We start from the raw sequence: 14,481 nt of genomic DNA, 5'->3' as shown, positions 1-14,481 counted from the left end.
TTGTGTGAAAAGGACAACGTTTAGCTTGGCCCAGCTCAAAGGAGTGACAGCGTGAGTGGGGAAACAGGTGTTCCTTGGACTGCTTCCAACCATAGATGGAGTAGAGACAGTTGATGCAGGAACCCAGACCAAAGCTGCTCCAAAGCCCCAGAACACCTATAGTGTCAGCTTCTCAAAACCACTGTGCTAATCCACACTGTTGCACCAGCCTGCTTGCTAATGTAGATGTAACTGCAGCTGAATGGTTGTGCCACCAAACTACGATTAAGTCAGAGCAGCCTTTTGAAAGCAAATTCAACTAGCATGAGACAGATCCTGGAAGTTACCAGCTTTTCAAAACTTACAGCTAGATTTCAAAGAGGCTGAATATTGCCTAAGAAGTTAATTAGCATTCAGCTTTTATTTACAGATTGTCTAAGATGTACACAGCAAGATCTGCTGAACTTGCTGAAGGAGGTTCAGAATTTCATGGGTAAAGCAGATGCAACAGCAGCACATAGCGACTCAACAGCATGGTGACTGGTGTAAAAATTTTGAAGTCATGTATAGGCTGGCAGCTTTGTAGACCAGGTCTAAGGAGAATAATGTGTCAGTTGTAGGAGAAGTGGTAGAGATCCTGTCTGACAGCCATGAGTAAGCCAGGAACTCCTCGGCTGCCCCCAAGTCTTGAAGAAAACACCACACTGGGAATGGCATCTTTGGAGGACGGGTGGGGAGAAGGGATGGTTCTGAGCAGATGGGCATCTTGGAGACTCCAAATTCTGGTGTAGCAATCCTGACCAACTGGAAAGGAAAGGACACCAGAATTCAACATTACACAAGAAGTACTTTACACATCTCCACAAGATTATCATCACAAAAGCAGGTGGTCTACGGGCAAAAACCCCTGACTGTTTCTACACACACTAGAGGCAAAGTGCTTACCAATACTTTATGAAACAGAAATTCTACACTGAATACTGCAGAAGTGGGAAAAAAATGCACATTTCCTGTTATGCAAGAAAAGGTATGATAAATCAGTATTGAAGAGTTCTCTCCTCATTATCAAACTCCTAAGCCAAAAAAGGGGAGAAAACCTCACTGTCAAATTAACAAGAACTCTCATTATTCTGTCACTTATTGAGAAATGCAAGTGAGAGGAAGTTACTGTGTTTACAGTGACAGTGTGAAATTTGGCTATACTATGAAGACTTACAGGTTTTTCTTCATTTATTGTTACCTTTCCTGCCCCCAACCCCAAATACAATAATACTAAGAAAATAATTCTCAGACTGCAGCCAATTACTTTCAGAATGAACCTGAGTGGTACAGACAAATTTACAAGGAGTTAGGCCTACATGCCAATGCTTCAGTCCATCACGCTACCCATTTAAGCACCAAAAAAATATAGATGCAGTCTTTAGTGTCTAGATAAAGTTATCAGCAAGTTTCATGTTGTTTCCCTGAACTTCAAAATCAAGCATTTTCTGCTGTAATCTTGAGACACACTGTGGAATGGCTAATGGGACTTTTGCAGGACACAGCAGATAAAGCTGTTAAGTGCTACACAGGAGTGGTTACAGTAGGTGTCCATCCATAACATTATTCTGTTATTGTCACAGTATATTACAGTATGTCTAAGGCTAAATTTCTCCTGAATTTTAAAGGATTCAGTTTCCAACAGCTGTGGCTAAGAAACACTCCTCAGGCACAAGAAAAATCGCTGCCATGCGTTCTACAAATAGAGGGGGAAAAAGGTCAACCCACCTGCTGTAAGAAGTCCTTCCTCCTCATTTACGTGCAAAGGAAGAATAGCGTATTCATTGTGATGACCTTTGTACTGCTTCACACATTTTACTGTTCTCAGGTCCCACAGTTTTATCTGCAAGTTGAAGCAAGTGTTTGAAAGAGGATACATTAACTAAGCAGAGAGCACTTGATGGCTTATAAGTGGATCTGGAAGAGGACCTGTATATGGAACTACTACCCAGTTCCATACTATACCACAAAAACAGGCATCTGCCCTCAGGCTTGAGATAACACCCGTTAATGCCCACATTCTGTTCCCCCAAAGGAACAGAACATCCCAAATGCAACAAGCCCATACCTTTCCAGCCATATCTGCTGCCATAAGATAATGTTCAGCCTCAAGAAGGCGAATAGATGTAACTGCTGAGTCATGGAAGAGACGAATTGCTTTCCAGCTCTGGCCCTTTTGGTTGCGTTGACGCACATCAATGCTGAAAACCTCGCCTGAACGGCAGCCATTGTACAGCACTGGGGTCTGGAAGAACCCAAGAGAAAGCAACGTACTGTGTAACATCTGAAAGGATCTTACAAGTTATACAGACACAATCTGTGTCAAGCTTCTGAGTGCTCTGTTGCAGTTATCAAATTATTTTATTAACACAAGCATTACGAATCAGAATTATTACACGCTGCCACATTTTTCAGTCAACTCATTAGATCCATTCAAGCCTCACCTATTTACTTCAGCTGTAAAAGTTCAGCTAGGTAAGTAGGAACTTAGTTTAACGTAATAGCAAAACAGGACTGGAATTCTCATATTCCAATTTCACCCCTCTTACTAAATCTTTGTGAACAAGTCCATTAGTATTTTATAAAGGTTTTCTCCTTCTTGATGGAGACAATACACTGTGTATTAACAAAATGAGGTCATTTGCCAGAAACAAAACAATTTTACAACGCATTATTACCGTGCTCTCTGTATGCCTTCATTTCCTTTTTACCTCTGTACAATTAACAGAAATTATCCCTGTTGCCACAGAGTTTGAAATCAGTATATTTTTTTGTTGTTATTCAATTATATGCAAGCATCAGACCACATCAGTTCTGTTGTGCAACTGCTATCCAACAGCAATCACAACCTTATGTACAGCATGATGAGTCCCATCAAAAACAGAGCAAAAAGCCCACCAAAGAGGCAGCGCTCTGAGCAAAAAAAATGAAGGCTGTTTGGTTCTTCTTACCTGTCTGGCAAACTGTTGTGCCAATACATCACTACTGGTTCCAAATGTCTGTCGATGCCCTGTTACTACATTGGTCACAAGAACTCGTCGCGTCAGGCCTAAGGAAGACAGATTATGTTCATTTAGCTGTAATTTGGGTAGCAGCTTTAAGATTAATGCAAGAAGTCTTTCCTGCTGAGATAAAGGGGTTGCTAGCCTTGCAGATCACCTGTGCTGAAGCAGTTGTCTGCTTGGGGATTCAGGCACCAAGCACAGGACCAGGCAGTAGATATCTTGAAGCTGCATAGCATTCCAGGTCGATCTCCTAGGAGAGAGGAGCAACACATGAAGTGTCCATAAAATGTTAGGACAGGTTGATAACTCAGAAAGCAAATCTAGATTTCCATATTTCTTTCAACATTTCAATCTGAAGCAGAGAAAACGTTACCCAGTTAACGTCCCTGTGCTACTCAAGAGACAGGAAACAATGACTGTAGGCTGGAGACTATATAGTCATATATATATATATAAGACGACTATATAGCTGAAGTCTATATAGATAGATGATTGTGAAAGACTGTGAAATTTATTCAGTAGTCAGAGGGCTGACCACAGCAGGAAACAGAAAAATAACACTTGCCTTACAGCACTGAGCAAGCCATTTCTTAAAGATGAGTGGGCTAGAAACACAAAACATTTACTTTATAAGCTATAGATTAGTTAAAGCCTAACCTGGAAGTTCTTGGCCTGACTATTTAAAAAAAGAACAAACCACCTCTGAATAAGTAACAATACCCTGGATTTGACCCTTCCCCCTGTAGCTCCTGCACAAAGTCTACTAATCGACATAAAATTTAAGTCCTCAGTTTTCATTTCCTTCATCACACATCCAACCATGATCATACCATGTCAGCCAGCACAGGCAACATGTTTAAACATGGGTTTGGACAGGTTAAGATCCCTTTCCTCTACTTAGCAAGGTTCCCTCAAATGAACAATTTAAGAGAGTAAAATAAGTCAAGAAACTTGGAAATACCTAAACCAGTCAATAGGAAACACTAGACGAGGACTTTGGTGGAACTCAGGGCATCTGATTATAGTGAAGGGCTTAGAATGTTTTACAGAGCCACTGGGCATGCTCTATGCATCTTTTACTGGGCATGCTCTATGCATCTTTTTTTTTTTTTTTTTTTTAATGGCTGCATAAACAGCATGCCATTACAAATTTTAAATCTGTTAATAACTCCTATCTATAACACTTTGCCTCTGTACAAACTTAACTGATCATGTCTGAATGGAAACTGGGTTAGAGGACTGTGTGTACTGTGTGACCTGAAAAAGTATGGTTCTGACATCTATCAAAAAAGTCCAATTAATAAAGTCCTGCCCCCAAGAACACTGAAAAAACACGTATGGAAAGATACAGCTACAGCCACCAGACTTAAGACAGGATTCTCCAAATCAATCATGCTTACACACAACTAAGCATGAACTTGTACAGGGAGCTATGGGCTGAGACACTTACCAGCTTTCCACCTGTAATTAATCACTGAGCATACCCAAGTAGCTACTATGAGAAGAGATTCTGCAAGGATTCTATATAGTCTGTAAGGAAATTTGAGTACTTTTTGTGTGCAGCTTCTGAGTATTTAGTTACAGGCCAAGCTACTAATGAAAAATCTCATGTTTACTTTACAAGTGAGGTGTCCTCCTGCCAAAGTCAAGTACTACATCATCAGCAGCTAAAAATAAACTAGTCCTTTGAATATGGCTTGTAAATTAATTCTTAAGTAAGTTCTTTCATCTGTTCACTTCTTAAACTGTTGCAAACTTCCTAAATTTTCCAAGAATACAAGTCTCACAGGCTACTGAAGAAAAGTGCAGAAATACTCTTTCCTTTGTGCTCTTTTCATAGCATAACTGCTAACAAAAACTGGAGGGAAGAGACCCAACATGAACACCCTACCTGGGTTAGTGCTGCTGAACAGCGATGCTGGAAGCAGACTGGCACAGCCTGGTGTTTCTGCAATTCCCATGAGACACAGCTTACTGGAGCGAGTTAAGGAAAACAAAGATTTCTGCCTAGAATGGAACAAGCTGCCTAACATTTATAGCTGGAAAAAGCAAAATGCTCTGACACTGCCACAGCTCACAAAACTTTCCCTTTAAGGCCTTTGATGTGTCTTACAGTTTATGATTAAGTCTTGACTTTTCATTTCTTTCATGGGAAAGAACTAGAAAGAACTCATTTTCCTGCTTGTGTATTTTCACTACCAGAAAGACAAGAGAAGAAGAATACTAAGGCACCTTTCTAGTGATAGGAAAAAAACCATGCATGGCTTACATGGATCATTATTCTTATATTTCATGCCAATGACACTGCATTAATACAGAACTGGTGTTCACGGAATTAAGTTGGAAAAAAGGCAGCAGACATTGGGGAGGGAAGGAAGACTCATTTTAGATTACATTGAAATACTTTCTAAAGGTTATACCAGGTATAAATAGGATTTGAAAGTTGCATTTCAAGTTTAGTGGGGTAAATCTGTGACATGACTAGAAGAAAGCGCAAAATAACCAAACCAACAGTTCCCAACTCCTAACCAGCTGTGAGCAAGCCTGATGAGCTCCTGCCACCCTCTGGATCAGTCCTGAATTGCTTGGCTTTTCCCATGAGCCATTATGAACATTTCTATATAATTTCCTTTCTTCTGGCACTTTAATAGCACATCTGTTGCCTGCCGTCTGCCAGATTAAAATCCCCTTTTCTTCCTCTCTTCTGGACTTGCACTGTCCATTACTGCTTCCTCTACTATACCATCGTCATCTTCTTCTGAGACAGATCTGCAGAAAATGCTCTGAAAGCTGCAGCACGTGACACCAATGAATTACTCCCATTCCCCTCTTGCCCCAAGCAATATGAGGATGGTTTACAACACAAACCAACCAACCCACTTAGAAAGAGGTCCACTTCAAAGAGGACAGTAGTTGCCTTAATCCTCTCTCTTGCTTTTGTGACCCAGCCAATTTCTAAACACCAGATCATTTTGGATATGGCGTTTACACTATTAATGAACTCCAGGGCAGGAAACACAGTCTTTCACCTGCTATTATACTGGAACAATTCTACATATATCTGTAACAGAACCATACATCTCTCTCACTAGTTCCAACATCTTTCAATTATTATAACTTTCTCTGTTTTCCAGAAAACTTAATTTATGGGGCAACTACATGAGAGGTCTTTCTGCAAGTTAGTTGTTCTGTGTAGCATAATGCAGACTTGTGAAAGCTGACCGAAATTTTGCCTTTTTTAAAAGGATATAAAACATGAGAATCTGGATGAGTCAATGATGCCCAGCACACAGAATTCACCTTCAGACACAAGAAGACATACTAAGGATCATCCTTAAAAGAATCTGAGCATGAAGATTATGAAAACCTGTTTTACATATGCTTCATGTTCAAGGATAAATATCATTTTGGGAAAACATGTTTAAGAAGCATGCAAATCTTAGTTTCTGGCCCTTAACATCAGTTTTGTCAGCTATGGCCAACTGCAGCTCTGAAGTAAGCACTATCGTTGGAAGCTGGTACTTCTGCATAGCTTTCTGTTCCAATTGTAGCATAATGTTCCTGAGAACTAACACTGGTACTGAGGTCTTTCAGACACAAGTTTACTGTTATTCTGCATTTATCCAAGCTTTACATTGCTAGATTCTTCCATTCTCTCCTCCTACCCCCTTCCTCAGCCCTCCTGCATTTCCACCTGTGCCTCCCAAGAACAGCGTTCTGAATGAGGAACAACCACCAAAGGAAGCAGGTACAGAACACAGTACTTTGCGGTTCGTGAAGTAGAGGTTGTCATACATCTCCACAGTGAGAGACTCCTTCCCCAAACCACGGAGGTTGATGATGCCATATTTACATCCTCCATGCTCTACATCATTCACAGTGAATATCTGTTCACAAGCAACATCCGCCTGTAAAATAAGAGCTTACTGGTCACACACACTGGAAACTTAAAGGAAAACACAGCTTGAGGGAGTTTCATTTTAGACCTAATGCAGCAACACATTAATTCTGATCCCTTTAACGCCATCCACTTTCCATTCACGTCTAAAAAAAGTGGCAAACTACTTTTTATATGCCTGAACAGAAAAAAACATGAGTAAGAAAAGGTTTTAGTCCTTGAGTAATAATAAATACTCTTTTCCAAGTGTATCAGTCCAGACACTTATTCTGGCTGATTAGTAAGCACCAAATGGTATTAGTAGAGGTCTCAAAACAAAAATTTAAACCTTACCAGAAGTGAACATGGAATTCCCCTGCTGTTGGATCACAGTAAAAAGGCTGCTGCTACATTTCAACTGTTCTTTTATGACACCGAGTTTCTGGCTTCAGCTACCTATGGTGCTCTTTTTACAAGGACAGGAGCTGGTCCTGGAGAGCTTCCAACATAAGACTATGAAAGATATTTGCTCCAGAGACCTCTCCTCCACATGCATCATCAAAACCAGTAGAAACTGCCTTCAGATCATGAGATGTAAAATGTTTACTGGTATTTACACAGATTCTCTGGGCCACAGACTTTGCCACCGCCAGAATTCCTCTCTTCCATTTTCTTTTAATCCTCTCCACTTCTCCTCCCAGCCCCGCACTGATTTTCCACTCAACTCCCATTTATTTCCAAGAGAACATGTTGATCAGCTTAGGAAAAAAAAACAACGCCAAAAAATCACTTTCACATCGAGCCTTTTCATCATTTGCCTTTCTAGGAAAGGAACAGCCTTTTCCTACCTTCTCAAAGTTACCAAGCACAGATTTTTGAGAACTGACACATCAGAAATAATGCATATTTGAAAGCAAAATGTGACCTATAAGGTTTGATTACAAAATCCTGAATTTTCACAGAAGGTAGGCTCTCTTTATCCAAAGACTTAACAGTTCTCATAACATACCACAATTATTTTAAAATTGTTGGTTCCAGCAACTGAGGAGTCTGGACTGTGAATTTCTATCTTCCTCCTCTGCATACAGTTCACTTTTAGTTCATGGACCAGCCTGTAAAAGCAGGTGGAGTAGCAGCGGGAAAGAGAAGAATTCAGGTAAGCCTAGGTTTAACGCCAATGAAAAGAATTCTGGATAGGATATCCAGAACTGCTTCTCAATCTCAGAAGATAAAATGCCTGAACAACTAGCATGCTGCAATTTAACTTATATAACCCATGAACATGTGCATCTTCCACATTAATGGAATTTCATCCCATTATTTTGAACCCCAGCACATCTTCGTTAGCAGAAACAACAACATAGCATGTTACTAACTTGCCTTCTGCGCTGTTACTGAATCTGAGCTTAGCTATTCTAATAGGTGGCAGGGGGAACAGTCACATCAGTTGCAGAGTGTTCATCCAAAGAAAAGGTGCACTGTATTCATAAAAACAGCATATATCAGAAAAAAAAACCCCTCAAAAACCAATGACATTTTAAACTCCATTTATCTGAAACTGGGAAACCTCTTTCATTTGATTTCTCATTACTTTAGTAATCTGATTATAAAAAAAACACAACTATTTTTTTATTGTAAGTAATATGTTCCTCTTCAGCCTAAGCGGAACAGTAAGAAAAGCAAAAACCCAGCAGGAACAGTTGCACTAACAACAGAATTTGGTATTGCAAACAGAAGACAAATCAAATCCTTGTACCTGCAATAACTTGTGGAGCTGAGCAAACCCAGCTGCCTTTTCTGTAACAGCACAGATGAGTTCAGTCCAGCCCTTGTTGTTTTCTGGAAGAGAACAACATGGCAGCATATTCAGTTATTTGCTTGTTTATGATTCAAACATGGCTGTGGGTCTTAGACATTTGGGACATTTAGGTAACTTCTTCCTCTAGCCTATACACACTAAAATTTCAGATGTCTGTAAAACACATTCCAGCACCATGTATTTGGTGTACTGCAGTAAGCAGACAAGAATATATTCCTGTGAGATCTGGTGTGTTTTGTATAAATACAAAAACTGGTAAAAACCCCCTCCAAAACCAACAGCCATTGTTTTCTTTTGACATAATCAGCAGTACCACATTAAGGCGTGAAGTCACCTTCTGGTTTCACTATAATACCTTAAATTCTTACTATACAGCAAAATTTTCTACCACAACAGGAATGCTATTAACTATGCAGTCTTACTGCTGCACTAAGCTACTTTTTCATTTATAATTTTTTAAAGTTTCCAGCAAACACCTTCTGTGGAGACCAAAGGATAAGAGTACTTCGCAGAGTTACAGAGTAAAAAATATTTTTGGTAATGCTCAGACAAAGTAACCATTTAAGAGTCAAAATGTTCTTGTCTGGGAGCCTAATTCAGATGTCTGATTCAATAGCCAGATTTTGAGGAGAGATGTATATCCACAGTTCTCATTAACAGCAATGTGGCCAGCAGCTTTTTGGTTTCTATGAAACCTAAACTGCTAATGGAAACAGAACAGCCAAAAAAAACCCCAAAAGCCAAATCTGAACCAACAGCAGCACTTTCACAGCGAAGACTGAAAAGCTGGGTAGCTGCTTGAAGTGAGAACTTCATTACTTAAGGAGAAAAGTCCTGCTTGCTTCTTCGAAATGACAGCGTATTTAAGCTGAGCTTATTTAAGCTGATTTATAAAGTTGTAAGACTTTCAGATAATTAAAGAGCATCCTTGTAGGGTATGTTACCCATATTAGCGATATGCAGCATCACATTAACTCTGCTGTAACAGTTCATGATGAAAGGTATATAGGCTTTCCAGGCATAAATATAAGACCTGCCTTGATTTTACCTGTCTAAAAAAATTCTTCGTGAGAAAGCCACAAGCTGTTTCCACAAAGTATCATTAGTATTGTTTAAGGGTCCAGGAATATGATCAATACACTTACTAAACATGTGGAAAACTTCAAATCAAGACCCCACTTTGCCAATTCAAGGCAGGGATTTGAAACCTGGTGTCCAATGTCCTGACTCAAGTGTAACTGCTGGACAATCTGCAATTCTGAGCACAGTTCCTGCCTCTTTACTGATTTTTTTGTTTGTAACTACTTGCTTTCATTCCTGTGTGGAACAGCCAAACAAAAGGCTTCAAGGCTATAAATTTTCAGCAAGAAGAAATTTTCATTTTATCAGACAGCTTAGGGAACTGTACCCAATGTCAGAACTGAAAGGCTTTAGCTTATAATCTGTCTGGGCCAGCACACAATAAAGCCTAATTGCAATCTTTTTCAGAACGTACCTTCTTTTGTTTTTCTTCCTCTTCCAAGAGTCTCAGTCTTTTGCATTCCATTGTCTTGTACTGAATGCTCTCCTTGGTGAGTGGGTTGTAGTTATTATGTCCGGGCAGCAGGCGAAAGTAGCGGTTCTTTTCTGAGTCATAGTAAAATCCCGGCAGTTCTTAGGGGGGAAAAATGGCAAAACCCAGGCAAATTCAGATGGATAACTATGTTTGTTTATAGCTATTTGACATCCCACATCTTCATGGGAACATCAGTCACAAGGTTCAAAGCTCTTGCTCCCAACAGGTCCCAAGCATGATAAAGAGACTAGGAATAGATGACAACCACTTAAAGGAAAAAAAAATGTACAGTTTTCAAATGCACTACTGTTACACAGGTACAGAAGGGACATCACCACTGACCAAGATGAAATTCAGCCAGATCAGAGAAGCAGAAAGGAAAGGTTTTGCTACAGAACTAAAATAACTTTTCTTCATAAACGAATCAAGAAAGGACACTCTTGGTTAAAAGACTAGGTAGGGCAGTTCCAAACAAACAAAACTGATTATGAGGTATCACTCAAACCAAAATAAAGTGATTCACTTCCCAGAACAAACCACTTTTTCAACACATAGGAGCAATTAAGATGCAATAAAGAGTACATCTGGATAACACACAGAGGCTCCATCCAAAGATAAATTGGAGTGAGAGAAACTTTTAATTTTAGTGCTTTACTGCCCAGGTAAATTCACAGAGGCAGACAGGTAAAATACTTTGACAGATTCGTAATGGTACATTGTATCAAGAAAAAGGATTTTATTCACAAGAGGTGAGTGTTAATATTTAATTAAGAGTTTATTTAAACCTTTATCTGCTACCAGAAATTGCATTTGAAGTAACCTCTTTTTGCTGCTGCTTATAATTCAGGTCCTTGTCAGCATCTTTTAGGTTTCAGCTTAGCGACACCTTAGCAAAGGTGACCAAATTTTATTCAGGTCAAGAAAAATACAAAGTCAGTGAATGAATCAGTAATGTTCATAAAAGCACACTGCATTTTGTATACAGAATCTAATTACACAGCAATAAATGTTTTGCAGGATAAATCTGCTAACATGCTCACAATCTCTTAAGCACAAAAAGGTGACATAGAAAAAAGGCCTCTCTAAACTCTGGCTTTGTCTGTTGCTAAGAGGTTCAAGTGGTGTTTCAGGACTCTCCTGTTGTGGAGAAATGTACATTCCCACGGGCTTCACCTTTGCTAGGGTTTTTTAATGAGTCAGGAAACCAGAATGCAAACAGTACATCTTCCTCAACAGCACTGCTACTGTATCAATTCTGGTTTCACCAGTTCACTCCCTGACAATTAAAAAACATTTAGCCATAGTGCATTTCTTACAGACTATAAAATACACTGAAGGCATAGAGAGAGATGATTTTTGCCCCTCAGCCCAAAACGGTGGATCATTATGTCTATTCAACTGAATAACTGGATGCAAGTTATAATTTTTATATGCTCTTTTTTTTTCTTATTTTCTTTCCTAACTTAATGTTTCTATTGAAAGATATGTTTTATAACATCTTCAGCATGAGAAAGACCCCAAAGTTCATTTTCTTCCCAAAGCAGCATTTCTGAAAAGGGAAACAGAATTCTGGTTTTTTCAGTTTATATCAGCTTGGCTAAGCACACAAGTTTTCAAACATGAGAAGCACTTGTGGGCCTGCAAGTGCATTTGGCCCTGTTCTCTAGATCTTCACTTACTACATCTTTTTATATCACCTGATGCTACTTTTCTCTACAAACTTTACTGCTTATATCCTTCCTGTAAAACCATACTATTAACACAGCTACTATTGCTTTTTTCATACAATCAGAATATGGATACTGATTTTTGACCCATGAACATGGTCTCTTACCTTGTACTACAGAGTTCTGCGTTAAAGATCCACTGCTGCTGGGGCCTGCATTCACTGCAGTCTGAGGTTCCTCCTGTTCCAGCCTAAAAAACAGCACTGCCTTCAAAGACAGGCTCACAATTGTCCTGCACACCTTTCCCGCAAAGAATCTAGAAAGCAGCTTGTTATTGACATTAATGGAGGACAATTTTGCAGGGCTGTGATATCACCATATGCTAAGCTATGAAAATGAAACAGTAACATTCAGCCTAAAACCCTCTCAAGAACATTAGATACACTAACATCTTAAAAGCCTTAATTACTTGCTAAAACATTAGAGATGGCTGCTGATTCTACAAGTACCTTTAACTCTTTTCAGCAAAAGATTAATTCTGGGCATTTTACCATATTCCCTTATTAAAAGAAAAGCACACCCTTGAAAACGTGTAAATCTTCAAAGCATAAAGTTGAGATACAGTGTGGGTGAAACACTGATGTCAAGTCAAAAATATTTTGCCATTCCCTTCATGACAAGAATTTCATTAAGGTTCAGAAACATGTAAAGTAAACAAAAGTATAATGTAAACTCTAAGAAAGAAAAGTCTCTGCTTTTGTAATAAACATCACAGTTGACAGGGTAACTGCAGCTTTCTTTTTTTTCAAGGAATTTGAACAGGCACATTCAGTACTGATGAGCAAAATTCCACTGGGATGTTTTCTGAATCATCCATACAATTCTCACTTTTTAAGACAGGTCTTATTACATGTCATCTTAAAAGCATTAGGCCAAGATATTTTGCAAGAATCGTAATTTACTGAAAACAAAATGACAAAAAAAATTCTAGTTCTAATACCAGCTGTATTGCTGCTTGATTAGACAACTATGAAAAGTTAAAGAACTGATCTACAAGAGGCAAAACACCAAACCCAAGCACTTCCATTTAAAGCTTTTTAATAAAATACTTTTAATTCTATATTCACTAAATTAGGGCCCATTTGCGTTTCTAACTTTTCTTACACAAATACAACTAACGGGGCAGCTCATACGTATGTGTATGTGTCTCTTTCTCAAAAAATATATTTAGAGCACTAAAGCAAAGGGTTGGCCTCTTTTATTCCTGCAAGAGGCACCAAGGAAGGAACACGGGAAAGAAAGAGAGCCATAAAAATAGCTCAAACACAGGCAAGTGTAGTTCTAAAGTTTATATACAGTTGTGAACATATGACACATTTCCAGAAACCAATGTCACTCCATTCCCACTGGGGATGACAGACAGACCGCAAGTACTGTCGACTAGATTTTTAGATGGCAGCCTTCCCAGTTCCAGATAGCCACCATTCTGAAAATTTAATTAGGCATCACATCTAACGGGTTAACCCATGCTAAGTGCAAGCTGTATACTTGCCTTTCAGTACGGTTATTGCGGTCGGGTCTTCTGTACCCATGGGGATGGTAGCTGTTCTTGTGACTGCTCCAGCCACGCTTTTTTTTGCCTCTCCAGTAATTTCTCTTCATGTCTACCTATAAAGCAAACATACACACGTACTTCAACACTACTGGCCTGGAATGGTCCAACATATAAGACAGTCTCTTAACACAGCCGCTTTTCAACCAGTTTCAAGTAGCTTCACAGTGGCCTAGAGATCAAAACCAAGGAGGCACACTGAAAAAAAATAAAGAGAAACTCTTTCAAGTCCAAAGGGCATCAGATCTTTAAGAACAGAACGGCAGCACAGCCCCCAGCCCGTCTGACGGGGGCTGCGCTAGGCACGGCGCGGCGCGGCACCCCGCCTGCAGCGCTGACGAGCGCCCCCCGCCAAGCTCTGCCGTGGGCGCTGCCTGCCGGGGGGGACAAACCGAACGAGCAATGGCGGCGTGGCCGCCTCCGGCCGGGGCCGTCCTGCCCGCCCGCCCCAGGCCCAGGCCCCGGCCCCGGCCCCACGCTACTCCCGCGGGGACGCGGCGGTACAGGCCGGCGGCAGCCCGCCGGAGGGCGGCAGCCTGCCGGAGGGCGCCTTCCCGCGCTACGGCGGCCAGGCCGGCCCTACGGGCCCGCAGCCCCGACCACCGTTCTGTCAGCCGGCGAGACCCACACGTACTACGGGCGCTTCCTCGCGCCTGTCGACCTCCTGCTGGGCCGAGACCGGCTCCCCAGCTCGCCCGCCGCGCTGAAGCCAGAAGCCCCTCAGGCAGAGGCGCACCCCGGCGCCCTTCCCTCACCGACTCCGTCCTCGGCGCCGGAGCCCGCCGCTTCCGCCCTGCCACCGAGGCCCCGCCCACGCTCCGCCGAGCGCGTCTGACTGGCCCGCGCCCGCCGCCTGACGGACAGCTCACCCGCCAAACCGCAGGCGGCCAAGCCGGCGCGCGCTCCCCGCGGAAGGGCGGGGCCGGGC

At 41.1% G+C, this 14,481-nt stretch overlaps 1 protein-coding gene across 2 annotated transcripts; it reads right to left on the bottom strand.

Moving 5' to 3' along the window:
- Positions 1-381: 381 nt before the first annotated feature.
- DCAF4 (DDB1 and CUL4 associated factor 4) lies at positions 382-14,410 on the bottom strand. 2 transcript variants are annotated; one of them, XM_055794227.1, is made up of 14 exons: positions 14,309-14,410; positions 13,494-13,609; positions 12,109-12,191; positions 10,215-10,372; positions 8,657-8,739; positions 7,910-8,012; positions 6,788-6,931; positions 6,274-6,323; positions 4,915-4,994; positions 3,178-3,273; positions 2,970-3,067; positions 2,087-2,263; positions 1,747-1,861; positions 382-783 (listed from the first exon to the last, which is right to left on the bottom strand). In XM_055794227.1, exons 2-14 carry the CDS (start codon positions 13,601-13,603, stop codon positions 590-592), a joined length of 1,491 nt encoding a protein of 496 aa, XP_055650202.1. In that variant the 5' UTR covers positions 13,604-13,609; positions 14,309-14,410; the 3' UTR covers positions 382-589. The 2 variants fall into 2 exon arrangements, with proteins under 2 accessions (XP_055650202.1, XP_055650213.1); XM_055794238.1 differs by having other exon boundaries at positions 14,188-14,331.
- Positions 14,411-14,481: the final 71 nt, after the last annotated feature.

The sequence above is a fragment of the Falco peregrinus genome, chromosome 1 (assembly GCF_023634155.1).
Source record: "Falco peregrinus isolate bFalPer1 chromosome 1, bFalPer1.pri, whole genome shotgun sequence".
Classification (NCBI taxonomy): domain Eukaryota; kingdom Metazoa; phylum Chordata; class Aves; order Falconiformes; family Falconidae; genus Falco; species Falco peregrinus.
The sequence above is the reverse complement of the archived record's forward strand: the minus strand, read 5'-3'. Positions and strand labels throughout refer to the sequence as shown.